At 43.4% G+C, this 27,206-nt stretch overlaps 1 protein-coding gene across 2 annotated transcripts in view; it reads right to left on the reverse strand.

The window, feature by feature from the left end:
* The window catches only part of ACTN4 (actinin alpha 4), a 96,932-nt gene that overhangs the window by 24,716 nt on the left and 45,010 nt on the right, over positions 1-27,206 (reverse strand). Inside the window, exons 2-11 of one of the 2 annotated variants that reach the window (XM_073598756.1) lie at positions 19,980-20,094; positions 18,646-18,765; positions 15,649-15,735; positions 15,473-15,560; positions 12,051-12,129; positions 11,875-11,956; positions 10,688-10,773; positions 7,026-7,118; positions 6,204-6,434; positions 4,480-4,627 (exon numbers count right to left, since the gene is read on the reverse strand). In XM_073598756.1, the coding sequence (XP_073454857.1) occupies positions 4,480-4,627; positions 6,204-6,434; positions 7,026-7,118; positions 10,688-10,773; positions 11,875-11,956; positions 12,051-12,129; positions 15,473-15,560; positions 15,649-15,735; positions 18,646-18,765; positions 19,980-20,094 (1,129 nt within the window). Of the gene's footprint in view, positions 1-4,479; positions 4,628-6,203; positions 6,435-7,025; positions 7,119-10,687; positions 10,774-11,078; positions 11,165-11,874; positions 11,957-12,050; positions 12,130-15,472; positions 15,561-15,648; positions 15,736-18,645; positions 18,766-19,979; positions 20,095-27,206 lie in introns of both variants that reach the window. The other variant, XM_073598755.1, reaches the window with a different exon arrangement.

A 27,206-nucleotide genomic window follows, 5' to 3' on the forward strand; every position in this document is an offset into this window, starting at 1 on the left:
GGTGGGCAACACAGCAAGCAGCTGCCAACAGGACCACCAAATACAGGAAACTGGGGACTGCCTGTTGCTCAAAAATGCCTGAAACTGGCATCAGATGACACAAAATCATCCACCTGGTACTTTGGCAAACTGGAACCAGAAAGAGGGCTGGAAAGCAGAGCCTTATCTTGGAAAGTAAAAGCCTTAGTGATCAAATTCCATGGAGTCAAAAAATAAATTGGACTGAGGGATCACATGAGAGACTCCCTGCACAAAGGTCTTAGATCAGAGACAGAGAAGACAATGGTCTCCGAAACAGACTAGAGGATTCGTCTCAGAGAAACTTCTGGGGTGAAAGCCCAGAGACTTACACCAAGCAAGATATGCCTTCCAGGCCCATTGATAAACCCTGAAAGAATGGGCTTCCTAGCTTTGAGCATCACAGGAATCTAAGACTCAGATGCCCATTCTTTAGAATCTATGCTTAGACAGCCATGCCCATTAAAGCCAGCGACTAAGAAGCAGGGCATTAAATTGGTCCCTGGGACAACAAATCCTGGATGCTCTGACAGTGCCCATAGTGTATGCAAGTAGTATTACCAGGTCAGTGTGCCACATCCAGTTGGCCCATTTAAGAGCAATGAGGGGCAACCAGATAGCCCGGCCATCACGATCCTGAGGCACAGAAAAGGAAGACATTTCAATGGAAGAAAAGCCAAAAGCCAGAGTGTACTGGTCCCACCAGTAAATACCTGAACATTAACCAGCCTAATTTATTGTTCTGTTGGGGAAAGAGGAGTGCTTGGCACTTCGTTTGGCCTCTGAAGCTGGTCTGATGAGAGATTCATTGAAGGCCAGGTGAATCAAACACCTTTTGCAAGAAAGTTTCACAGTAACTAAAAAAAGGGTCCTCACATATGAACAGGCTAATGTCAGAAACAAGCCAAGAGGCTTCTAAAAAGGCCATCACAAATGTTTAACACTATAGACATACGCTCTATGATGAAGGTCAACAGCATCAACTAAAAGACCCCTTCTAAAGGGGGTTGGACCAAATTGGTCACGGCTTGGCAAAACAAGATTACAGCCAAGATGGGGCACAAAGTAGGAACTGCCAAAGAGAACATAGTTCTAAAAAGTGCCTCCAACCATTTATTGTTCAGGTCCCTAAATGCAGAGGCTCTTCAAACTCTAGGCCAGAAACGACACTATCAATAAGCACTGAAATGGTTTTGAGGTAGCAGTGTATTCTTATGTGAATTTTTCTGCATGTCTTCCAGTGCTGTGCAGTAACCCAGTTAAAAAAAAAAAAAAAAAAAAAAAAAAAACTTTTCCTCTGTATAGGAGACTTCCTGTAATAAAGATGGTTCACTCCTGCCCTTGTGCAGGGTGGCCCATCTCATCTCTGGCCCCTCCTGCAGTTAGCTGCCTGTAGTGGATGGGACCTGTTCGGGGGCCTTCCACTGCTCTGACCTCTGCACAGACTATATACAGCATAGTGATAACGTCACTGGTACTTTTACAAAGTAATATCTTGGTTTGCAAAGGCATTTGGTGCACACAAAGTAGATTTCTATCCTTTGTGGCCATCGAGGAATATATTAAATTTAAGGTTTTTGTGCCTAAGGCTCAGCTTTAAGGACTTCAATGGCTCAGAATCATACCCTGTAACAAAGGGCTCTGTAGTTGAGGCCTCGGAAACTGCAGGCAAATGGAATATAGAATCTGCTAGAGAAAACAGTTATGCTTGTGCAATCAGAGTCAAAGCACAAATGGGTAAATTGGGAACAAAGCTCTGCATTACCAAAGTAAAATCCTCAGCAAAGAGGACCCAGCCACAACCAGAGCCAAAAAATACTCCAATGATGAGAGACTATAAAAACAGAGAGCAGCACGATTCTAGGATACAGACATCACACCACTGTCAGGGGGCACAGCGCGAGAAGTCCCTGATCCATAGGTAAAGAGCATGCTGGAAGCATCCGGTACAGTAGGGCTGTCCCCCATGACCAAAATCAGGCATGTTCCGGGCTCAACAGACAGACTGCAACAGACAGGCTCAAAGTCAGAGGCAAGGCCTCAAGTATTCACAAAACTTGGATAGCTGGTAGTAGATGAAGATTCACAGCCAATGGGTAGGATGGCCCAAGGTTAACAAAGTCACTGTAGGTAGGCAGCAGGTAGAAACTGAAGTTCCACATGCCTCTTTGCAGCACAAGAAGATGCTTTCTTGATGCTGTGTGGCTGGAAAGTGTGTGGCGTGCGTATACGCTGACACTCCAGTCAGTGAAACACTCAATACTGTCTCACATAATTAACCCCTTCCATGGAAAAGCTTGTGGGAAACTGGATTATTGCTTAGCAATCCTCAGCTACCTAAACGAGAGCCAGTCTGGAAGACTCCCAGTGCCGAAGGTCCCTCCAGGCAATTCCAGTCCAGTAGGCTCAGTTGCAATGCAAGTCAAAAGTCAGGCTGAAGATGACTGCTCTGAATAGTTGCAAATCAGTGGATAAGACCAGCAGCAGCAATGTAGATTAATCTTGATTGAAGAAGAAAAAAAAAAAAAAAAAAGAAAAAAGAAAAAAGAAAAAATGGCTAGAAAAATTCAAAAAAAAAAAAAAAAAAGTCAGTCTTTACAAACAGCAGGGCTGAAGAAAAGACATGGTCGTCCTAAAGATACTAGAAAAAAAAAACAAAAAACTGAGGCTTAGCAAGAATAAAAGTAGCCATTCTGTGCTCTCAAGAGAAAATCTCCACAATGAATGTAATTGGTGGCCTCAAGCACACCATTTCTTCCAAACACTAGAATTGAAATAGGTATTGCAAAATGATTCATAAATAACCACCAGTGAGATGAAAGTCATCACCTTCCCAGTGCGGTAAAGGAATGCAAATCCCTTAAACAGATATTTGCTTTTAATGTCCAACTTGACATGAAAATACCAAATGGAATGTGAATGGTATCGGCAGTTAAACGGATAGGTCTTGGGTTATATAAGAGAATGTGTGGCATAATTACACAGCAATTACCACCACAACATGAAATGAGGGGGAATGGGCATCACCAGGAAGACGACACCCACAGCAGGAAAGAACCTGACAGGGGTCTTAACATTTCCCACTCTGACCAAACCGCAGTACAGGAAGTATGGGGAAATCTCACAACTGAAAACCAAAAAAAAAGAATCAGATAGATTTTAATGGTTTGGCCAGCATATTCAGCACTTACAGTTATTTATTAGATCTCAAAGATCACAGTACTCCCCCCCGACAATACATTAATCTGATTTTCTTTCCAGAAAGATGAAGCCATCTTTGTCCTGCATCATCCAGGGTCAGGATCTACTTCCTAGATATATATTCTGACACAAATCCTGGTGCTTGTGATGGTCTTGGCAGCATTCACAAGTGCCTGGCACAGGTCAGCCTCCCACCTTGTGACTAGCTAATTTCTCCTGCATGACTGAGGACATCTCAGCCTAGACAAAACCACTCAAACTAGATTTTTTTTTAATGATAAAAAGGATTCCAAATTAAGACTAACTACCAGTACTAACCCCTGAGAATGCTAGGGATTGTGTTGCCTCTGGCAAATAAAAAAAAAAAAAAAAAGTAACAGTGTGCTGTAAAATCAGATCTTCAGTATACACTTTCTGGGAGAGTGACCCAGGACATTATCAAAGTGGATCAGCATGACAGCCAGGCAATTAGTAATATCACTAAAGCCAAGGTAGCAGGCTTTCCTTAAATACAGCAAATAACTGGTTAGTGATCTAATTAAGTAACACTGGCATCCTGAGTTCAACGCTCACCAAGGACACCATCTGTTTGCAGATTCTTTTTCCTTGGGTTTCCTCTGTGTACTAATGGTGTTTTTTCACAATTCAAAATATCATACTGACTTTTTAAATTGTAAACCAGAAATCACTAACATTTGTTATTACTAAGCCACAGGCAGGGATGGAAAGTGGCAGAGATAAAATGTCAAATATGAAAAAGGTCTTTATAAATTATATTAAAAAAACAAAACCATCAGTTGGAAATATAAAATTAGACAGCCTTGATTTGATTTAATGGCTAAGTGCCGGTTCACACTAGACGCGGCACGACTTGCAGGTCGCCTCACCGAGGCGACCTGCACACGACTGCCGGGGCGACTTGCAAGACGACTTCTGTATAGAAGTCTATGCAAGTCGCCCCCAAAGTAGTACAGGAACCTTTCTTCTAAGTCGGAGCGACTTGCGTCGCTCCGATTAGAACGGTTCCATTGTACAGAACGGGAGGCGACTTGTCAGGCGGCTAGGTCGCCTGACAAGTCGCCCCCGTGTGAACCGAGCCTAAGAAGTGTATAATGCAGACAGTGTCTAGATACAGTATCCAGGCACTAAGCACCAACTGAATTGTTACAGGAATCCAGAAAGACTCTTAAGCCACAATTTGAGGACCCTTGTTGGCAGCAATCACACACTTTAGGCTTCTGGCTGATCAAGAGCACCCACCTTCAGTCCAGCTTTCATGAATAGCAGCTTTCTGTCGGAACTTCTCAGCCAAGTGGTCCAACCTCTCCAACCTACGAATCTCATTTAAGAGCCATTCCTCATAACCCTTTTCTGCTTGCTCCAAATGCTGCCAGCCATTGTTAATGTCCTGTAAACGTGGGAGAAGTAAAATTCACATTATTGCTACTCTACATTTTAGAGATTTAAAAAGCTTGCTCAAGGCAAACAATTTAAATTTATTTATTTATTTATTTTAAAACACATTTTACTTTCAGTTCAGCCAGCTTAATTACCGTATTTATCGGCGTATAACACGCACCCCAAGTTTAGGAGGGAATTATAAGGAAAAAAATGTTTTAAGGAAAAAACTTACATTTAAATGCCCATCAATGCAGCCTTGCACAGCGTCCATCTGCATGCTTGTCCAGTGTCATTTGCAGCCTTGCAGTCAGCAGCCTTGGTGTCATTTGCAGCCTTATCAGTGTCCATTTGCAGCCTTGCAGCTTTGCCAGTGCCGATCTGAAGCTTTTCTGTGTCCTTTTGCAGCCTTGCCCAGGCTGCAGTTAAACTGCAGCGACATGTCAGTGTGACTGCAGTTTGAAAATGGCACCGAAATACACAGAGCCAGTCCTCGGTTCTTCTTGGCGGCTCTTGTTCACTTTCTGCCACTTTCAGCTCCACTCGTAGTCCCGCCCGGGATGGGCGTGATTGTGAGCGGAGCTAGCCGAACCTAGCCGAGAACACACGGCTAGGTTCGGGCGGCGCTCGAGTGAAGCCAAAAGTGGCCGAGAAGAGCCGAGAACCGGCTCTGTGTATTTCGGCGCCATTTTCAAATCGCGGTCGGCGATCGCTCAGTCAGCGGGGGATCGGCGTATAACACGCACCCGCGATTTTCCCCTGATTTTAAGGGGAAAAAAGTGCGTGTTATACGCCAATAAATACGGTACTTAAATATGCTTTTATACCGAGTTGTCATATGCTAGCTGAAAGTCAGGCTTGCAGTGGACTACTTGCTCTGTAGCTGTGAGCAGGGACTGAAGAAAATAATGTAGGCTTGTATGACAAAGTTAAAGTAGCACACCAGTGTAGCAACGTTCACTAACAGTCCAATGTGCAGGTTCACCAACAGTCCAAGCGTGGTCAGTGGCAGTCCTCAGAACTGCAAGTTCTATAAAGCATGTTTATGCACCCTTACAGCACAGAAGAGATGGGCAGGTCACATTTACATTACTTTTAGGTCTCATAGGATGTACAGTGGCACCCATGTGCGATACCACATTGTAATTAGCTGTTTGAGTAGGCGTGAGTGCTGCTTTAAAGGGCCGTTCTGACCAATGTTTCCTTCAAAATGCCAAACCTGAAAAGCTGCACTGGAATTTCTTACCTCTCCTGCTGTCCACACCAGTGAACACTGCTTGTCTGCAGACTAATCCCCTGTTAAGTCTTTTCTGTAATAGTCATTCAGGAATGTTGTTCACCTGTATTACCTGCAGCACTAAAGGATTCCTCCTGACTACCTCCACGGCACCACAGAAGATGGGAGATTTCCAAAATCAACATTTTTGAAAGTGGCAGACACTTCACCCAAAGGCAGCAGGAGAGGCAAGTACTCCTATGCTTTTTTTGCATGTATGACATTTTAAAATAAAACTTAAAAGGGACAGAGTCACCTTACCCTTTCATCTGATTGATAAGAGTCTTAATCCATAACGGAAGACACTCACCGACACCATCTTCCCCTCAGATGGCATAAAAGCCGGCCGGTTACTGAGCCTCAGCTTGGTTTGCAAGGTGTTAAAGTTTATCTCCAGTTGGCATTTCTCCTGCACTTTTGGTGGCTTGTGTACACGGCGGTAGTCCCGGAAGTCCTCTAGTTTCTGCTGCATGTCTTGCATGGTCTTCTCAGGCTGACGATCTTCCAACCATGGAATTGTGCGGCGAATCCATTCCAAGAGCTAAAGGAAGAATAAACAGTTGAAAGGAGAAAGTCACCAACATTGGTAGTATTTTTATCTATGCAGCCCATCATAAAAAGGAGATGTTCAAAAGACATGGATAGGAAATACCATTCAAGCAGTGTTGAAGAGCATCCCTAGTGCTGCAAAAGGAAGTAGTACAAAAGTTTTAGATTTACCAAAACTATGCAATATGTGGCTGTAACCAAGTAATCTATATCCAATCAGGGAAGCCCTTGCACTGCATAGCTTTTGTTAGACCTTAACAGACTAATGTGTTTGATGAACGCATTAGGCCTTATTTTTATGGATCAGTCTAATCAAAACAAAGTTTATGAGAGAATGCTGATGGGCTTGCACATGGCTCTCAAGTATTGCAGATGGCTTCAATCACACAAGTGATGGCAGGCTCATCTCCTCCAACTCTTCATAGGACGTCTATGTGTAGCTATGTGTACACTGTTAGCCAAAGTGTAGTCCTGGAGGATACCAAAATTATGACTTTGGTATGGAAATCTGGACAGGCATGTTTATAAAGATTTAAAGGGATCACTAGTTTTTGAAGAAAGTAACTATAAAAAAAGGACTCACACTGCTGGCTAGTTTCTCATAATCCTCCATCAGATGCTCATTCTCCTGATTTACTGCCAGGACTTTGCAGATTCTGTTGGCAGCTGTCTCAGCCTAAAGGAAAAAGAATTTGAAACATACATATGAACAGCATTATGCATAAACAAGCTAGATCAACATCTCTTCAAGAAACCTACCAAGCATGGTCATTATAAATCTATCATTTTTGGGTAATTTTAGCATACCATGAGTATCAGGCCCAAAAGCAGCAAAAGAAATTATTCAGATGGCTTATCTATTTTTTCCTGATACACCCTAAAGACAGAACAAACAGGCTGCAGGTAATCAGTTTCTGAAGGTGCTCGTTGCAATACAATGTATTTTTACCTGTATAGCAAGGAGCGCAAATGTGAGCCAAGAGCCCGACAGGGAACTTTGCAGTTAGTGTAAATACAAACAGGTATGTATGACGCACATAAATCGCTGGCCACAACCATAGTGCCACCAAATGCTGTGTGGACACCAGTTAGTAGTGATTTGTTTATTCCACAAAAGCATGGACTCCACTGTGTTTGGGTGAGAGGTACACCTTAAATCAAGATAATGAAACACACGCCTAAGACAGCAATTAAAGTGAAAAGTGATGCTGCTTTGTTACAGTAATACATTTATCTGTGCTGCTTGGAATCTAAGTGGCAACTCTAAATGCAATTATTTGGAGAGGTCATAAATGAACCACTTCACTACAAACCAATGTTAAATGTGTTTATACATTATGAGACAAATCACTTTGTAGTACAACATTATACATCAGCTGCACATTAAGACAAGATAAGCACAGAGTCTGGACTGTGGAGCCAGTGCTCTGTGATTCTGCCAAGGGGCTGGACAGTTAAGCAAGTTACAAGAAGCAGATTTCTGTGTTAAAAGGCAATACATTACAGCCAGCTCATTTCTTTTAAAAGGACAGCACAGCAGGAGAGGGACTGGCAGCCTTGTACGCTCGCTCCTCCTATGGCCCATGATCACAATGCACAAAGCTCAACCTTGTAAAAACCAAATTAGACAAAAAAAAATCCATTAAAGTAGGTCTAATGCATATCTAATTAGTTAAGTTTTGGATTTGGTTTTAGAACCCCTGCCAGGTTTTTGTAATCCTATTGGCTCCACTACCTAGTGACTGACCTAGCACACAGAACGGGCGTTCGCACTTTTCAGGCTGCATTCTTATTTCAGATCGCTGTCTCGCCAGATAAAAATTTAGGACTACTGCACGGAACTTGTACCTTTAAAATAAAAGGCCGGAATGGCAGCCGTCCTATTTTTATCTGCACTTGTTAGCTTTAATGCTGAACTCCAGCCTTAGCTTTAGTCTTGCAGTTGTACAGGCTCCTCTCCTGCAATAAAATAGCTTACTCCGGTTTTACTACACACTAGGGTTGATTTACTAAAGGCAAATCCACTTAGATCTACAGTGACTGCACTTCCAAGTGCACTTGTAGTGCAAAGGGGAAGATCGAAATGAGGGGAAGCTCTGCTGATTTCTATCATCCAATCATGGGCAAGCAAAAATGCTGTTTATTTGCTTTGCAGGTCCCTCTCAGATCTACAGCGACTGCACTTCCAAGTGCACTTGTAGTGCAAAGTGGATTTGCCTTTCGTAAATAAACCCCACTGTGAGCTTCTCAGAGTAAAGATTAAACCCTGAAGTCAGATTAAGTCTGCCAAATCACTTAGCATCATCAAGCACTTTCCTCCCCAACCTTAATGTCCCTGGCTGGCCCCTTTCAATTCAATGGATTTCAGTTCTTTCTGTCATCACATGTAGGCATTACCTATGGAGGTTTGCATGCAAATGCAGCCTGTCTAGTAAAGCCCACTCCTCCAAACTGACATCTACCCATCAAGGCATTGTGATAACTACTTCCAAGAGCCAGCCCACTGCTTGCATAAGGGCTGAGGGGACTCTCAAGAGGAGTACTGAGGCAGGGTGCTGTGATGTTTTCAGGAAGCTTTATACAGAGCCCTGCAGACCCCTCCCACAAGGCATGATCTAATTGTATTGCATAGAAAAGCACAGGGACCCAGGGAAGAGATCCCTGGGTCTTGGGACTTGAGTGTTTAATGAAAAACAGAAGGGTTTTGAGGAGAAAAGGTTTTATGTTGGGGGGGGGTTGGAGAAGAAACAGTGAAGACAACTGAACGTCAGCTTTAAGTTTAAGTGATCATGACTACATCCTCGTGACGCGACATACATACAGATGTATATTCACACCCTGATTGGGAAATTACTAGCTTTGCTTACATGCCTGAAAAACACTCCAAACAGTGATAACTGGGGTCATGAGCCACTAAAAAGCAGTCCCGGAATAAACAGATGTGAACTTTGCATCATCCGATCCTCCATTGGGAATCCAGTCATTATACACTATACTGTCAAAAGTATTGGGACACCTGCCTTTACAGGCACACGAACTTTAATGACATCCCAGTCTTAGTCCATAGGTTTCAATATTGAGTTGGTCCACCCTGTGCAGCTATAACAGCTTCAACTCTTCTGGGAAGGCTGTCCACAAGGTTTAGGAGTGTGTTTATGGGAATGTTTGATCATTCTTCCAAAAGCGCATTTGTGAGGCCAGGCACTGATGTTGGACGAGAAGGCCTGGCTCGCAGTCTCCGCTCCAATAGATCACAAAGGTGTTCGATGGGGTTAAAGTCAGGACTCTGTGCAGGCCAGTAAAGTCCCCCCACTCCAAACTCGCTCATCCGTGTCTTTAAGGACCTTGTTTTGTGCACGGGTCCAAATCATTTGGTGGAGGGGGGGGGGGTATGGGGTTGATTCTCAGGGGTTCGGCTTGGCCCTTCAGTTCCAGTGAAGGGAATACTTAAGGCGTTAGCATACCAAGACGTTTTGCTGCACAGAGTCCTGACCTTAACCCCATAGAACACCTTTGGGATGAATTAGAGCGGAGACTCCGAGCAAGGCCTTCTCATCCAACATCAGTTCCTGACCACACAAATGCACTTCTGGAAGAATGGTCAAATATTCCGATAGACACACTCCTAAACCTTGTGGACAGCCTTCTCAGAAGAGTTGAAGCTGTTATAGCTGCAAAAGGGTGGGCCAACTCAATATTGAACTCTTCGAACTAAGACTGGGATGCCATTAAAATTAATGTGCATGTAAAAGGTAGGTGTCCCAATATTTTTGACAATATAATGTACAGGCACCATATATAGCAGAGGCAGACTGCTACATTGGGCCTGGACACTTAAGGGTTTATTTACTAAAGTTGGAGATTGCAAAATCACTCACTTCTGCATAGAAACCAAGCTAACCTCAAATTGTTCAATTAAAAACTTTGGCAATAAGACCTGGAAGCGGATGGTTTTTTAAGCAGAAGTAAGCCCGATTGTGCTCTCCAGCTTTAGTAAAATAAACCCCTTAGGGTCCAATTTAGAATAGAGTGGATACCAATAATCGACAGGACACTGAACGGTAACAAATACTTTGCAACAAAAAAGGTTAAAACTGCAACAAACATGTTAGGTGCTACAAGACTACAGTGCATAACAGACATAGATCCAGAGTGTGTTCATCAAAGGCAGAAACAAATGTGTACAGAATCAGACAGGACAGGCTAAAAACCCAGCATGAGAGACCAGCAGCAGCACCAGCTCACCTTCTGAGCCCCAGAGAAAGCGTGGTAGAAGCAGGAAACGTAGGTCATTATGGCCTTCTCATCAGGCCTGAGAGTGCCCACAATATCTGTGCAGAGAAGAAAGAGAAAGGACAAGTGCAGAGTGAGGAGGTGCAGATCCAGCCAGGGACCTAATGAGGGGCCTTCCCGTCCCAGATCTGCACCTCTCTGCCCTCAGTCTGTGTCAGGAATGGCTGCGTCAGCTGCAGGGCTCATTGTGTCTCCTTGCACCGGGTCCTGGGAACAGTGAGAGATTCCTGACACAAAGTAAGGCGACAGCATGCCGCAAATCTGCAAGACAAGCTGGAAATTAGGCATGCGGAAAATAAAGAGAGGAGACAGGTGGGGGCACTTTGGCCGCCCCAGACGCTACCTTCTGGGCTCCTGAGAAGGCGTGGTAGAAAGAGGACACGTATGTCATGATTGCCTTCTCATCAGGACGAGCAGTGCCGACAATGTCTGGAAATGAAGGGAATAGGTTAAGACACAGCAAAACAAAGTGGCTGAACTCTCAGGCGTCTTTTCATTCTAGAAAAAAAACAAAGGGGGGGGCTATTGCAAAATCTGGGACTTCAGAGTGAAACCCAAGGGGCTTGCAAGGGAAAATTAACCTTTTGACAGCAAAAAAAATAAAAAAAATATATATATTTTTGAACTAATTTTAAGAGCCAAAAGATTTTAGGTGTCAATGTGCGCCTGAAAGAACTGCCATCAGCTCCCTCTGCTATTATACTCAATATATATATTTTTTCCCCCTCAATGTGCCATGAGGTCATCAGGGAGAAGGGGGTCATGCCTGAAATAAATTCAGTGCCATAAAATACTAGTCAGTTCACTCACTGGCACCTTATTAAATGTGGTGAAAACTCAGCACTGAAACTCCCAGCATCCACTTGCTGCACTAATACACCCCCAACTCAATGCATGGATTTTTCATTTCTTTTACAATACAGAATGCATGGAAATAACTGATACACACTGGTACAGTGGTGTGGGTTGTAAAGAGATAGGCAGAAAGATTCTAATGATCTTGCTCATCAGGGAGTTCTACTGTAGCTCCCATTCAACCATCAGGGAGATCTAGTTCCTAGACAACCATCAGGGAGTTTTAGCTCCAAGGGACCCACATTGGTGAACAGACAACATTAAATGCAGAAACTGAAGCTCACCCTCAGCATCTAACATCTTGGGGATATCCAAGTACTTCTCCGCCACCTCAAAGGCATTGTTCAAGTTAGTCACTGGGTCATCCTAAATAAATATACCATAAAGGAAAGGGTTTAAAGTTTGTGAAAAATAGATACTTCTAATAGAAGTTTAATCACATACAGAACTGTTTGTTTACCTTTCTTAGTTTATCATATTCTATAAGCTCTGGTCGGTGTCTGTGAATCAAGGCATTAAAAGCCAGGCCATCCTTCCAGCTGGGGAGAGAGAAATTAATCTTTCTGAATGAATCTAACAAGGTATCAGTGAAAAAAGGTAAAGTTTACCACAAATTCAAAATGTTCAGTTTTACCACAAATTCAATGCGATTATGAACACAAACTGGAGGATGTATAATGTAGTCAGTATAAAAAGATCTGTATGATGGGGATATGCAATGAGGTTTTCAACATGTGCAGAGATTAACTAAAGCGGTTGTAAAGTCTCAAGGTTTTTCACCCTGATGAGGCTTTCCATGGGGGAACAAGATGAAGAGAAGGGGCCTGGAACACTGACGGGGGACCCCAGAAAAGAGGATCGGGGCTGCTACGTGCAAAACGATTGCACAGAGCAGGCAAGTATAGACATGTTTGTTTTTTTTTAAATAAAAACACACGAGGGTTTACAACCCCTTTAACTTATTCAGATCGGCACGATAGCCGAATGACGGCTACATCGCGGACCTGCTTTGCCGGGAGTAGGTCTATTGACATCCTCTCGTGCCTGAGCGGCCTGCACGTCTCCTATGAGGATCGCTGGAACACAGATCGGAGTGAGGAGGGAAAAAAAAAAAAAAAAAAAAAGCCGATCACCGGCGGCCGTGAGAGGGACATCAGTCCTGATCTCGGAGAGCTGCCGCCAGCTCCTCAGTGCCCACCTGTGCCACCTAGCAGTAGACAACAGTGCTGCCCACCAGTGACGCCTCAGCGCATATCAATGAAGGAGAAAAATTACCTGTTTGCAAAATTTTTTAACAAAGTATGAAACATGATTTTTTTTTTTTTTCCAAAATTTTCCATCTTTTTTTGTTTTTTCTTGTTTAGCAAAAAATAAAAATCCCAGCTGTGAATAAATACCACCAAAAGAAAGCTCTATTTGTGTGGAAAAAAAAATGATAAAAATGTAATTTGGGTACAGTGTTGTATGGCCGCGCAATTGTCATTCAAAGTGCGTCAGCGCTGAAAGCTGAAAATTGGTCTGGGCTGGAGGGGGGTTTAAGTACCCAGTAAGCAAATGATTAAATTCAGTAAAAATATCTATGGTTTAGATTTTAAATGTCTACATAAAAAGTAGACAATACAAAAAACCCTCTTTTCCCTCATTTGAAAAACTGTTAGTGCCCCTCTAATTTAGTTTCACTTTGTTACTGGGGCTTGACTTTTCCTGATTTAATTACTTTGCTTTACCAACTACCATCAACCTGCCATAAGACAGTGCCTTTAGCTCTGGTTCACGCTGAAATCGACTTTGAAATCTTGCTACTTCACTTGAAATAGCACAATGTCAAACCTGCAATTTTAGGTGTGACTTGCCTGACATCTGTGCGACTTCATGCACAAAATGTCTATGCAAGTCGCAATGCACAAATGTTTATGCAAGTTGCACCTGCAATTGTAAAAAAATAGTGCAGGAATGTTCGATTTGAAAGGTTCCATTGCCGACAACAGGGTGTGAATGGGGGCTTACTGGCCACTGAGCAGTCTTGCTAAACAGTGTAATAAGTGGTCAATGAAGACAGCAAAATGTCAATATACAATTTCACTGAGGCCATGGGAAGGCATTCACACACAAAATATACCTCAGGGGCAGCTAAGGTATATACACACACACGAGACATATAACACTATGTACTTGTGGCATATGCAGTAAAACAAATCTACAGTTACCAATATTGCATATCAGAAAGCAAATAGGTCTGTCAGAAGGCGTCCATTGACAGAATTCGGGAAGGCATTTCCCTTGTTCCTCAGGCAAAGTACTCTGCACTGAGCAAGGCTACTGTGAGGGAGGGAAAAGAAAAAAAAAACAGTGCAATGGCTCAGTGGGTATCAAGCCACTTTGTGATTTATTTTGTTCAGTTCTTAAAGAGGAGTTCCACCCAGGGGGTCCAGTAAAAAATTTAAAAAGTCAGCAGCTACAGATACTGCAGCTGCTGACTTTTAATTGGACATTTACCTGTCCCTGGGTCCAGCGATTCGGGGGATCAAAGCCCCGCTCGTCTCCCCCTCCGTTCAGCAGCGCCGGCATTGCAACTGTGGGCGCTGGGCTGTGGCTTCACAGCCTGGCACCCACTGCGCATTCGCGAGCAGCGCCACGCGCCGTGATTGGCCGCTCAGTCACCTGGGACCTGTAATGGGTCCCAGATGATTGACAGGAGGGAGGGAGCAGAGCGGAGCCCTTCCTGTGCCGAGGGGGAAGTGATGTCACCAGCCCAGGCACTGGAAGGGGCAGACTACGAGGGACCCCCTAGCAACAGGCATTTAGAGGTAAGTAAAAAAAAAATATCCAAATGTTTTTTGTTTTAGGATTTTTCATGTATTTTTGTTTTTTTGGGTGGAACCCCACTTTAACTAGGCTCTGGCAGAAGCATATATGAGGTATAACACAATGTCACCCACATCCAGTGGCAGCCGGTGGTAATTTTCTTTAGGGGGGGGGGGGGGGTCAGCAAAAAGTACCACCCCCCTCCCCCGGTCAGTGGGCTGGTCTGGTGCACTAACCCCATCTATGTAGCGCTTCTCCCGGGCTCTCCTGTTCTCCTGCTCTCCATGGGAGACGGATCTGGCTTCCACTTCCTCCCTCCTTCTCAGCGGCCAATCGGGAGTCTTCGCTTTTCAGCCAATCAGAAAACGGGTCTCACACCTGCTTCCGTTTGGCCGGATTGAGGATCAATGTTACAACATCGAATATTAATATTCACTGTTGTAACACCTGAGTGGGCTCATGGCGCAATGCTCTGCGCTACAAGCCCGCATATTTTGAAGCCTATTAGAGCCTATGGCTCTAATCAGATGCTTAAAAAAAAAAAAAACAAACACACGACATACCCCTGCTGTAATTCAGGCGCCGGACGCCTGAATAAGGGGTGGCAGCGGCGGTCGTAGATGGATTCACGCTATGCATGAATCTATCCATTAGTCATAAAGGGGGGTGGCACCCGGACGCCCCTAATGGATGGGCTGTCACTGCCCACATCTAGTTTTGCAATGTCCCTCTATATATGGAGATACATTGTCATTACTACTGGCAGGAGGAAGGACTTCCAGATACATACATATGTTGTGTCATGCAGTGACATTACTAAATTCAATTGAAATTTACAGCATGCAAGTAATGGGCACCTTTTAACCATTAGTCCAAATCATAAAAACATAAAAAGACAAAAGAATGTCATCTTTCATTCAAGAAAGCAGTGTAGAGCAATTCATAAGGTTTGTCTGGTGTCCATTACATGCATGTAAATCCTTACATACATATGAGGGCCACAAAAGGAGTCTTTCAAATGTGATGCTTGTACATGTAGCAAAGAAAAAGCAGCACATGCCAAATGTGATACTTTACCTTATGTGGAAGTTCTGTACATTGACATTCTTGTAAGGCGCCGTCTTTCTCTGACACCACAGTAACAATCCTTCCTTTGCAGATGTTTCTATGGAGCCAAAAGAGGAACTTTATCACGAGACAGAAACTTTGGGGCAGAAGGAAACAGGCAGAGAAACCACAGACACAGCACATACCTTCCACAGAGATGTCCTGAATGGCAAACCGCAGAATGATGGTCCAAATCATACCCAGTGTCATCTTAGAATTGCCATCAACGATTTCTAAAAGACAATTTAAAAACAGACCCAATCAAAATCTGCTGCTGCCAGCTATTCACACACATTTCTATAATGGGGTTATCCTACAAACTGCTTCACCCAGAGAAAAATGGAGAAATCAACTTGGTAACATCTGCCAAAAGCTTAAATGTTTGTTTTTAGAAGACCGAATCGTGTACAGATTACAATTTAAAAAGACAGTTACATATCAATCTGTGTTGCAGCCATCTTTGTTAACAGGCTTTAAAGTGGTAGTAAACCTCAGACATGAAATATGAACAAAGAATATCCCTCTATAATGTGTACTTGTCTCAATCCAGAGCACTAAGTGGCTCATTCCTCTGCCATAAGCATGAATCACTTCTGAGAGTTTTCCTGACACCAAACGGAAAATGGTGACAGGGGAGGGACCTTCAGCCAATTGACAGCCACAGTTCTGATCTGATATACTGTGTGAAGGGGGGGGTGGGGGTGGGGGGTGACCCTTCCCTCCAATCAACGCTCAGAGCTCTCCTCACTTCAGCTCTCTGCCCCCTGCTTTTCAGAGCTGAGAGATCCTGTGTAAATTCTGCAGTTTGAATGGATGTAGGGGGAAGACTACTGTAGATAAACAGGTACAACTTCTGTAGAAGGATTTGTTTCATCCGTTTATCATGGCCAGTCACTTCACTGGGTATATGTAAGGGTCAGTCGCTCTCACAAAACTGCTGCTTTGCCCAGAATATGCAATGCACAGGCAAGTTTTAAAGGAGTTCACCTCGGGAACACATAACATCCTAGAGGCATCCACCTCCTGACCCACTGTCAGAATGTAAAAAACAGCGATGCTGTGTGGCGCTCCACCCACACAGCTGAGTCATTCATTCAGAAGGTACGGGCAGACAGCTGTACGGAGTGTCTGCAGGAGCCTGGCATTGCACCCATGATCTGCTGATCATGGGTGCAATCCCTTACAGGCTGCAGAGTAGTAAAAATAAGATAAATGCACTTTTTTTTTATCTGCAAATAAAAAAAATATATATATCTTCTTTTTACCTGCACTTGTACAAGGTGAATTTCACCTTTAAGATAACAGTGGATGATGGTCTTGTATGTCTCTTAACTCATGTTAATCTATAAAATACTCTAATATTTGATTGCACTCTGTAGCCCATGGAAAAAGTTGAGCCAGGTAGTGGTGGTCAGCCTAGCACTCTGCTGGAGTTCATCGGATCGTCATCGATCCGTGATTCGATCCGCGGAGGTTGATCCGTGCGGGACACCCGCGATCCGCGGATTGCTATTGCTCTGTGGCCTCGGCCATAGGAAAGGCCGCGGCTTCGGCCTAGCTCCGGAGCGGCGGCCATCTTGGTACACCCGGCGGCTGTTTAGCACTTGATCGCTCCGTCAAATGACAGAGCGATCACTTGTAACAAACCGGCGTCATGTCATGACGCCGGTTCCTCTCTCCCCTCTGTGTACTGATCTGTACAGTGGAGGGGAGAGATCGGATGGCAGCAGTGCCAATACTCTGCAATACCCTGCTGCAATGCCCTGACAATACTCTGCAATGCCCTGACAATACTCTGCCAATATACCCGCCAATACTCTGCCAATATACCCGCCAATACTCTGCCAATATACCCGCCAATACTCTGCCAATATACCCGCCAATACTCTGCCAATATACCCGCCAATACTCTGCCAATATACCCGCCAATACTCTGCCAATATACCCGCCAATACTCTGCCAATATACCCGCCAATACTCTGCCAATATACCCGCCAATACTCTGCCAATATACCCGCCAATACTCTGCCAATATACCCGCCAATACTCTGCCAATATACCCGCCAATACTCTGCCAATATACCCGCCAATACTCTGCCAATATACCCGCCAATACTCTGCCAATATACCCGCCAATACTCTGCCAATATACCCGCCAATACTCTGCCAATATACCCGCCAATACTCTGCCAATATACCCGCCAATACTCTGCCAATATACCCGCCAATACTCTGCCAATATACCCGCCAATACTCTGCCAATATACCCGCCAATACTCTGCCAATAGGGAGATTGTGGATATTACAGTGGGGTAGGGGTGCAACGGATCGTCCATGATCCGTACAGATCAACCTCCGCGGATCGGGACACCAGCAATCTGCGGAGCGCTCTGTGACCTTGGCCATAGGAAAGGCCGCGGCTTCGGCCTAGCTCTGGAGCGGCGGCCATCTTGGTACACCCGGCGGCCGGAACGATCATTTGTAACAAACCGGCGTCATGTCATGACGCCGGTTTCTCTCTCCCCTCTGCCAATACTCTGCAATGCCCTGCCAATACTCTGCAATGCCCTGCCAATATACCCGCCATTACCCTGCTAATATATTATTACAGTGGGGGAGATTGTGGATATTACAGTGGGGGAGTTTTTTTTTTTGTTGATCCGAAAATGATCCGAACCGTGACTCCTGATCCGAGGAACGATCCGAACCGTGAGTTTTTTGATCCGTTGCACCCCTAGCTATAGGTCACCATATCGCTCCATTAACTGGTGATGAATTTCAAAACAAAATCAGCAAGTGAATGTATAGTAATTTTTGCATTAAGTTTTTGGAGCCTGGTATAGAGTATAATGCATGCAAATGGTTACAACCGACACCTTAATGATTTTGGAAGCACATTGCCTACTTCAGTTTCTTTGATGGCTTTACAATTGGACTGCCTGTCTCTAAAGTAATTTGCCAGTTGAATGCAAAAATCTTTCATATGTGATAAACACCTATTAATGTATGACAAACTTATCACAATGTAATACACTGCAGAAGGAACTTGGGGGTGCAAGGAAGTTATTTAAAAGAAATACTGCCTACCTGAGGTCATAAGTTCAGAAAAAAAAAAAAAAAAAAAAAAAAAAAAAAAAAAGTACCTTCAGCTCCAATAGAGACCAGCCTCACTCCTTTACTTGCAATGAAGTCCAAAGCTTTGTTGACATTATTAATTTTATGGACCCTCATCTTTCCTCGTTCCGGTTTCGGAAGTCTTTCCCCTGAAAGAGAGACATCGAGTCAGGACAAACCTTTCATAATGATTTTCAATTATCAAAGCCCTCATTCTCTCACAGGATAGGTGGGTGACACAAAGGGCTTGTCTAGCTCACATACATGTCCACTGAATAATCAATTGCAAGCCAACAAGAAAAAAAAAAAAAAAAAAAAAAAAAAAAAAAATTATATATATATATATATATATATATATATATATATATATATATATATATATATATATATATATATATATATAAAATTCTGGACGTGTTGTACACATGATAAACACTGCCTCAACTCCACATTCTCTGGCAACTTTCAGCTGTAATGGGCTTAAAATTGTAAAGATTTTGTTTGCTGGATTTACTGGCACATGGCTGTTTCATCTGCTAACAAAGCTTAAAGCATTTGTTACCCCAGCATATCACATTCCTGATATATGTGCCTGCTGTACCATGTATGAAAAAGTATCCTGTTCTCTTTTTATTGCTTAGTTTGTGTGAAATCCTTGGCGTTCCAGCCAGTCCCTCTGCTTTCCTATTAAAAATTGACCACACTAAGAAGGAGATCACAGCATGGTCAGTTCTCTAGCTGTGATGGGAACTCAGCCTGCTCTCCTCCAAATGACCAGACTTCCCCTGACACTCCCCATCCTGCACAGGCAATCTCAGTGTTCTGTTGTTTCTCCTCCCCCAGCTCTTACACAGCTGAGAACAGAGGAAACGTGATCACTTATAAAAGATAGGGGGGGTATTTTTTTTAAATCCATACACAGAGGCTATGCCTTTCATTTCTATTTAAACTGAATGGGTTGTTTTACGTCGTGATCGTTTACAATCACATTAAATAAAGGATTGAATGAACAGACATACAAATCATTTGACATGCAACACTCCCATAGTTCTATTTTATCTTTGTATTTAGCAGTTTGCCTTGAGTTTAGCTTTAAGGATTCTGCGAGTTCTATAAAGATCTCCTCTCTGTACAGCACGTTTGGCAGCAGTGGCTGTTGTAGTTGTGGTCTTTGCTCTTTTTTGCCTAAGCAAATAAAAGTTTGGAATTCAACTTATCGGCCTTGAATGGCAATCACCGCATTCTTAAAATGTGTCAATCTAGTATGTATAGTTTTAGCGTCTACTGGCATTCATAGTATCAAAATACTCAAACCCCAAGGCGGGTCTCAAGTACCCAGCAAGGAAATCTGTTTGGAGCTTACCTGAAATGACTTCCAGAAGTAACATGAGCTTCAACCCATCTCTGAAATCCTCATCAATGTTCTCGATCTGAGTGCCAGCTTTCCTCAGGTGGGAGTTACACCAAGCAGTGAAAGTCTGTGGGGAAAGGAAGTAGTTCAGTCAAGGGTTCAACACACAAAACTGCAAGTTTTAAAGCACTTCTTTCATGCTGTGACTGTTAATCAGAGACTGTACCAATGGCTACCACAAATGCATCAACCACCAACTTTAATACAGTTGGAAAATTGGAACGTGATGCATACTATTTTGTCTTACAGTATTTATTGGGTTTACAGCCTCTTTAAGACACAAGGGTAAATATATATTTTAAAGTGGAGCTTTACCCATAACAACTTGATAAAAAAAATAATCTTAAGTACGGAGCATACAATCCACATGAATAATTCTGCTACCAAATTTAGTGTGTGCTGTAACTTGCCTCCAGCATTGCTCCCGTCTCTTCTTGCCGGAGGCTGCCATTTTGCTGAAGCTCAGAGCCCTTGAATAGCAGTAAATCAAAGATAAAACTAAACCTATCAATTTAGTGGTTTAAAATGCCGGGAAGGCTGTCAAATTTGTTTGTGCTTTCAACCAGTCAAGCCATCAAAATAGTTGGAGTCATAACTGATCAAAATGTGCAGCACCATGGACGTTGCAGATCAAACAGAAGCAGCTTCCTTGGCTGTAAAGGATGGGAGTGTTTATTTGTGCTTTAAAGCTGTCAGCAGATCAACCTCTACAAAATCATCAGTGCAGTGTATTACTGAATTTTAAACAGTATAGCCCATTATTTTTAATGTTTTACATAGCTATACCTGCAAAAGAACAAGGTAGATGAAGGGATTTTCCCACTGGGACACTATTTCGATAGCGGTACCTGCTGTTGTCAGACTACACCAATAGACGGCGACAGCCGCTGATCCACAAGAGTTTTCCCAGCATGTCCCTTTGACAGAAGTCGATCAAACGGCTTCTGTCAAGCGGGGACAGCCACACACTGTTTGAAATTTGGCAGGACCCTGCTGAACCAGCTGAATCTCAACCAGTGTATGGTCAGCTTAGGACACATGCATACCTATGGGTGCTTAGTTTGAATGCAGCCTAAAGATCGAGATCTAAAATGTGATTGATGGGCATTTATGAGGTGGACAATTTCTAAAAGTACAGAGAATAGCAAAGCCTTCCAAACACAGATGTGGCTAATGGATAACTTGTGGTTCATCCTTTCATGGATATTCAGCAAACGTCACAGCTAAGCTTGAAAGTAGTTGTAATTAAAGGGACACAGCATCCAATTTATACTCCTTTCAAGCCTATTTCATTAGATACATGACTGCATAAATACTAAAGCCCAAATTCAGCATTTCCTCCCCTACACTTCCTTGTCCCCCTGGCATTTTTTAAGATGTTGTCAGTCATGTGACATTGCAGGGCCCTCAATGATGCAGCGAGCGGTACTGATGTGATGAGGTCTCAGCATCGTTATACTAGAAGTGTGGGATGCCATGTTCACCCCCCCCCGGGGAGGCGGGTCCATGGTACCCACAATAACAGGGAGTGCAGGATGTCATGAAGACTGAGGAGATCTAGTGACAGAAAGAAGTAACAGTGGGAATCAAAAAGACTTTGTTTTAACACTACGGCCAGGCTATCAATTTAGAACATAAAAACTATACGCAGGGTTGGGCTTTAAGAGAAAACTGTAGCGAGGGAGTATAAAAGCAGCCATTGCTCCATTGCTGACTTCTTAAAATGCTGGTTGCCTGGCAATCCTGCGGTTTCGATAGCTTAAGTACCTTAAGCATTTCAATTTCACAGAACTACAGACCTGGAGCAAGCATGCAGATTAGAAAGTCAAAGTACTGAGTATATTCAGGGAAGAGCAATCGCTTCCCCTTTATTTTACTTGCATATTTCTTTTTATTCCAATGGGAGGCCCTCCCAGTAAAATCAGAAGATCCAGGAATGCTGAACTTGGAATCTGTAATAGTAAATAGTGAAACACACTGAAGGACCTGACCTTTCTCCAAATGCTGATAATCCCCTAAAAAAACTAGTAACAAAAAGGTGCCTCATCAGGGACAGCATATGGGTAGCTCCTGAGAAAAATCAATACATAAAATAATAAATGATTTACAACACTAAGCAAAAATACAACGAACAAGTTGAAAGGTCTTTGAATTGGTGCATGACATGGAATGAGTGTCCCATGACATGGCACCACCCAAGATATGCCAGCTGGGCAGAGCCGAGGGGGGGGGGGGTATAAATTCTGTCCTAGTGCTTGAATCAGGTGCCAGCCCAGAAATCTCTAGTAAGAAAAACAGATCTGGGTCATTTCCTGAGCTCCCCCCTCACCGACTGACTCACAGCTCCTGAAATAGGCGCACAATTATCGCTCACAGCTATCCTCTGCACACACAATACAAACAGTTAACCCCTGTGTGCCGCATCTCCATGTGCAAAGTAAAGCACTGTGTGATCTTCATGTTGGCCTACTAAATGCAGTTGTAGGTAGCATTCAACACCAACACCTCCTTCCAGAAGCGCATTTGTGAGGTCAGGCACTGATGTGGACGAGAAGGCCTGGCTCACAGTCTCCTGTCTAATTCATCCCAAAGGTGTTCTAATCGGGTTGAGGTCAGAACTCTGTGCAGGCCAGTCAAGTTCCTCCACCCCAAACTTGCTCATCCATGTCTTTACAGACCTTGTTCTTTGTGCACTGGTCCAAATCATTTTGTTAAGGGAACTATTAAGACATCAGCGTACTAAATCATTTTGGACAATTTCATGTACCCAACTTTGTGGGAACAGTTTGGGGATGGCCCCTTCCTGTTCCAACATGACTGCGCACCAGTGCACAAAGCAAGGTCCATAAAGACATGGATGAGCGAGTTTGGGGTGGAGGAACTTGACTGGCCTGCACAGAGTCCTGACCTCAACCCAATAGAACACCTTTGGGATGAATTAGAGCGGAAACTGCGAGCCAGGCCTTCTCGTCCAACATCGGCATCTGATAACGGCAAAGGGTGGGCCAACTCAATATTGAGCCCTATGGACAAAAACTGGGATGCCATTAAAGTTCATGTGCGTGTAAAGGCAGGTGTCCCAATACTTTTGACAATACAGTGTGAATGAAATTATATTATTGACTGACAGATATATTTTTTTTTTCCTAAAAAGCAGCACTCTTGCTTTTGCATGTGTCTTGAAAGGTGATCACACAGTAATGTTAGACATACATACTTTAATCCATGTCTATATGTGGGGGTGGGGAAAGCAGTTTCCCTGCCCCGAAATAAAACTTGCTAATAATTTTGGCAAAACGGGCTTTCCCCTTCTTCCACCCCTTCCATGCTGGAATCTGAGTTGGTATATTTTAGCTGGGAGTTGGACGCATTCATTTGCAAGTCTGACATTGATGCAATAACAGCCTAGGGAGGGGCAGGTTCCTGTATAATTACATGAAGGCTCTCGATACAGAAACAATCTCAGGGCGTAGCACAGGGGAGAGACCCTAGATACACCTCTTTATTGCATCAATATGGACAGATTGAGGATGTTTTGGACGGAGAACCTTTTACAGCATCATCAAGACTTACTCATATCGTGCTGCCAAATTCTTTCACCTGCGGATTACACATTTCTATTGTTACACGGTAAAAAAAGGAATTACAACACCCAGCCCCTATACTGGGAGCCTAGCCCTACAAGAGCATGCAGAGAGACTAATTCCTGACATTCTTGCACCTTCCAGGTCATAGTTTCAGAGACAGGAGAGGGATGTCCTTGAGAGGGGGCAGGTGAGCTGTGTCGAATGCAATGCACTGACGTCACAAGCACTTCCTGTGAACACACCTTGTGCTCTCTGTGCAAAGACTTGCCCTGTGCTCCTTACTAGCTGCCACACCTAATGTGCTTGACTGGCTGCTGAAGGTCCCTCTGCTTTTAGTTTAGAACCTGAAACAATGCAAATTACAATACTATACTAATACTATTATTACAGAAGGTCAGTCCACCCAAATTGATGATTTTTTTTTATGCTAGAGCAATAAAATAACCTGTTTTCTAAGGTCCCTTTCACACTTGTACGACCTGAAAGCCTTGTGACTAACACGAACTTGAAGCAATGCCTGTAATCTTGAGGCCTATGGACCTCAAGTCGCATCGAAGTCGATCCGAAGTAGTGCAGGAACAACCTGGAAGTAGCTGTGACTTGAAGTCACACAGATATGAACGGTAATCATTGGAAATAATGTACGACTTTTCATGCGACTTTGCAGTCCCAAGTCGCAGGACAAGTCACACAAGTGTGAATGTGACCTAATCTCAGACTCAAATTCTTTCCTAGATCTACAAACCTGCTCTGGCCATTATAAAAGGCTGTCTGCTGGGTTTTTTTATCTTATACTAAGGAAAAAAAACAGGTGCATTGAGAACAAACCAATGAATGTGAATCCCCAAGACCCAAAAAGATTGGAACAAAGTCAATAACAACCCCATTCACACTTCCAGATAGGGCCATTAGTGATTACATGCAGTCAACCTAAGTCTAAAAGTCTCCATCTGAAAATGAAATATCACTTTTTGTTGGACAAGCGCTTAAAAAGGAGCACAAGCAAATGTTAAGGAGCAACGGTTAAATATCACTTCAGTACATGGGTGCAGGGATAAGCTGTAATACCTTATTCCTGGTTCCAGTAGCACCCCTTCAGGCTTCTCATGTACAACGCATCCCCAAAAAGGTTAAAAAAAAAAAAAAATGCACACACAATTACTGTTACAGACTAGATTCCACTAATGTACAATTGGTCTGATTTACCAAAGAGGCAGATGAACACAAAGCATTGTAAGGACAATGTGACAGGAAGTAACATAAGTGGACAGGAAGTTTTTTTTTTGTTTTTTTTTTTTTTAAAGGCCTTGGATTAGATATAAACCACAATGCTGAAACATTACAGAAACAGCAGCGTTTGGCAGATCAATCATTTCATTGGTCTCGCCAAAGTCAAAGAAAAAAAAAAAAAGTGGAAGACAAAGAGGATGTGGCAGCAACAGGTGTCTGGTCATTTTAATTTACAGAACTCTGGAATAAACCAAAAAAAACTTTCCTGCATAATGAAAGAGTTTAGTGTTCTACATACATTAGTCTGCCTGAGTTTCTCAAGCAGAGAAGGCTGCCAAATAGTTGACCATCTAAACGATAAATGTATTTTGTCTGACACCCTGTTTTAAAGTATCCAACTTACATTTATATTGTTGCTGTGGTCACCTAGGGACAAAATGTATACAGCACTTTCCCTTACGTGACGTACGAGCCGAGATGGCAAGGTGGACAGCGCAACCCCTCAGACTCCTTCCCTATTCCTGGCTTCCGACCAAGCAAGATCAAGGAGACGAAACAAGGTAATGATTTTTTTTTTTTTTTGTAAACTATAAAAAGGACGGTATTGGCATGAACCACGGCTCCGTGTCTGAATGGACATACCAAGCAATGGCTCGTGTGTCCCCTTAGCAAGCTGCTTGCTGTGGGGGCAGGAGGGAGGGGCCAGGAGCGCCGGTGAGGGACCTGAGAAGAGGAGGCTCTGGGCTGCTCGGTGCAAAACCACTGCACAGAGCAGGTAATTAGAACATTTTCAAGACTTTAGTATCACTTTAAGATCACTGACAGTGGGAGCCAAGTGGAATCTCTGCCCAATACTACCATCATCTCCATCATAACTGGCACATGAAACCGTAAAGCTACTGGTTCAGGGAAGTAGACCTTTTTTGTTGCCAATTAAGACCTGCTTTACAGAAGGAGAAGTGGGAACTTTTTTTTTTTGTGCGACCTGGCACCAGCAGGATTTTGTGCCAGTGAAGCTGCACTGGGTTTGTGCGGTCAGCTTAGATCAGGGTTTTTCAAGCAAGCGGCCCTCCAGCTGTTGCAGAACTACAAGTCCCATCATGCCTCTGTCTGTGGGAGTCATGCTTGTAATTGTCAATCTTGCAATGCATCATGGGAGGGCTGCCAGTTTGAGACCCCTGGTTTAGATGCTGCTGCCAAAGTCAGTGCGTCTTATGGGCGCATAGCACATGGCTCAGGAGCAAGCACACACACCAGTTCTCCCATAGTAAATCGGCTTGCTATTGGTAGCACTGGTGCAGGGGGAGGAGCCAGGAGCGCCTGAGAAGAAGAGGATTGGGGCTGCTCTGTGCAAAATCACTGCACAGAGCAGGGAAGTTTTTTTTTTTTTTTTTTTTTTTTTTAGGCAAACATTTAGTATCGTTTTAAACCTATCCTACATTTGATAGTCTGCTATTCAGAATGCATTTATCCAAATGTCATACAACTAATGCCCTTTAATGTTTATGGAAGCTTAGTCATGCAGAAAAATGCCTGCAAGCACCCAGTTACATCCAATTTACAGTCCAGAACAGTTCATGGAGTGTACCGAAATGCCTAGGTGATTGCTAGAATGCAACAGAGCATGAGGAATACAGGACACTTTCTAAATACGAGAACTCCTCCTACAGCCTTTATCCTAAGGCATTCATTTTCCTGTCCATGTTGGTATCCCATTTTACTAAAGTTTATGCGAAGAGAATAATGTGTATAGGGAGACCATTCCAGCTACAAAATGTATTCCCCCGCTCTCCTAGTTCAGCATGTCATAGCTATCACTGGTGGGAAAACACATACACACCATCCCTCACAACACTCAAGGCAGTCGGGCTTGTTACTTTCAGATTTGTCTATATACCCTCAGTTTTGAAATAAATATGGATTGTTCACCAAGTTCCAGCTTTTATCACACTGGAATCGAATCAGCCTATCCTTGGATTCTGATGGGAGCAGCACTAGTATGAAACAGGGGAGGTGATCACTCCATTACCATAGAAACTTCAACTCCAAAACAAGAATCAGGTTTCCTACTAGAAAACAAAACAATTTAAAATGGCCAGGGAAGAACACCTTGTTGTCAGTACCACTCAGGAAAATCCAGAAATAAGGGAGAGGGAAGACCTGACATATGTTATTTTATGAGACCTGTGCAGATATTTTTCACACACTTTGAGTATCCCTACCATTGCGGAACCTGACATATCTAGCAGTGACATTAAATACAGTCTACTATTCTTTGTGGGCAGTGTCTTACTCCTCCCCACTTTATCCCAAAGAATATAAAATAGGGTTTTCCAGCATGGTGTCGGAAAAAAAAAAAAAA

The sequence above is a fragment of the Aquarana catesbeiana genome, linkage group LG09, assembly GCF_042186555.1.
Source record: "Aquarana catesbeiana isolate 2022-GZ linkage group LG09, ASM4218655v1, whole genome shotgun sequence".
NCBI lineage: Eukaryota > Metazoa > Chordata > Amphibia > Anura > Ranidae > Aquarana > Aquarana catesbeiana.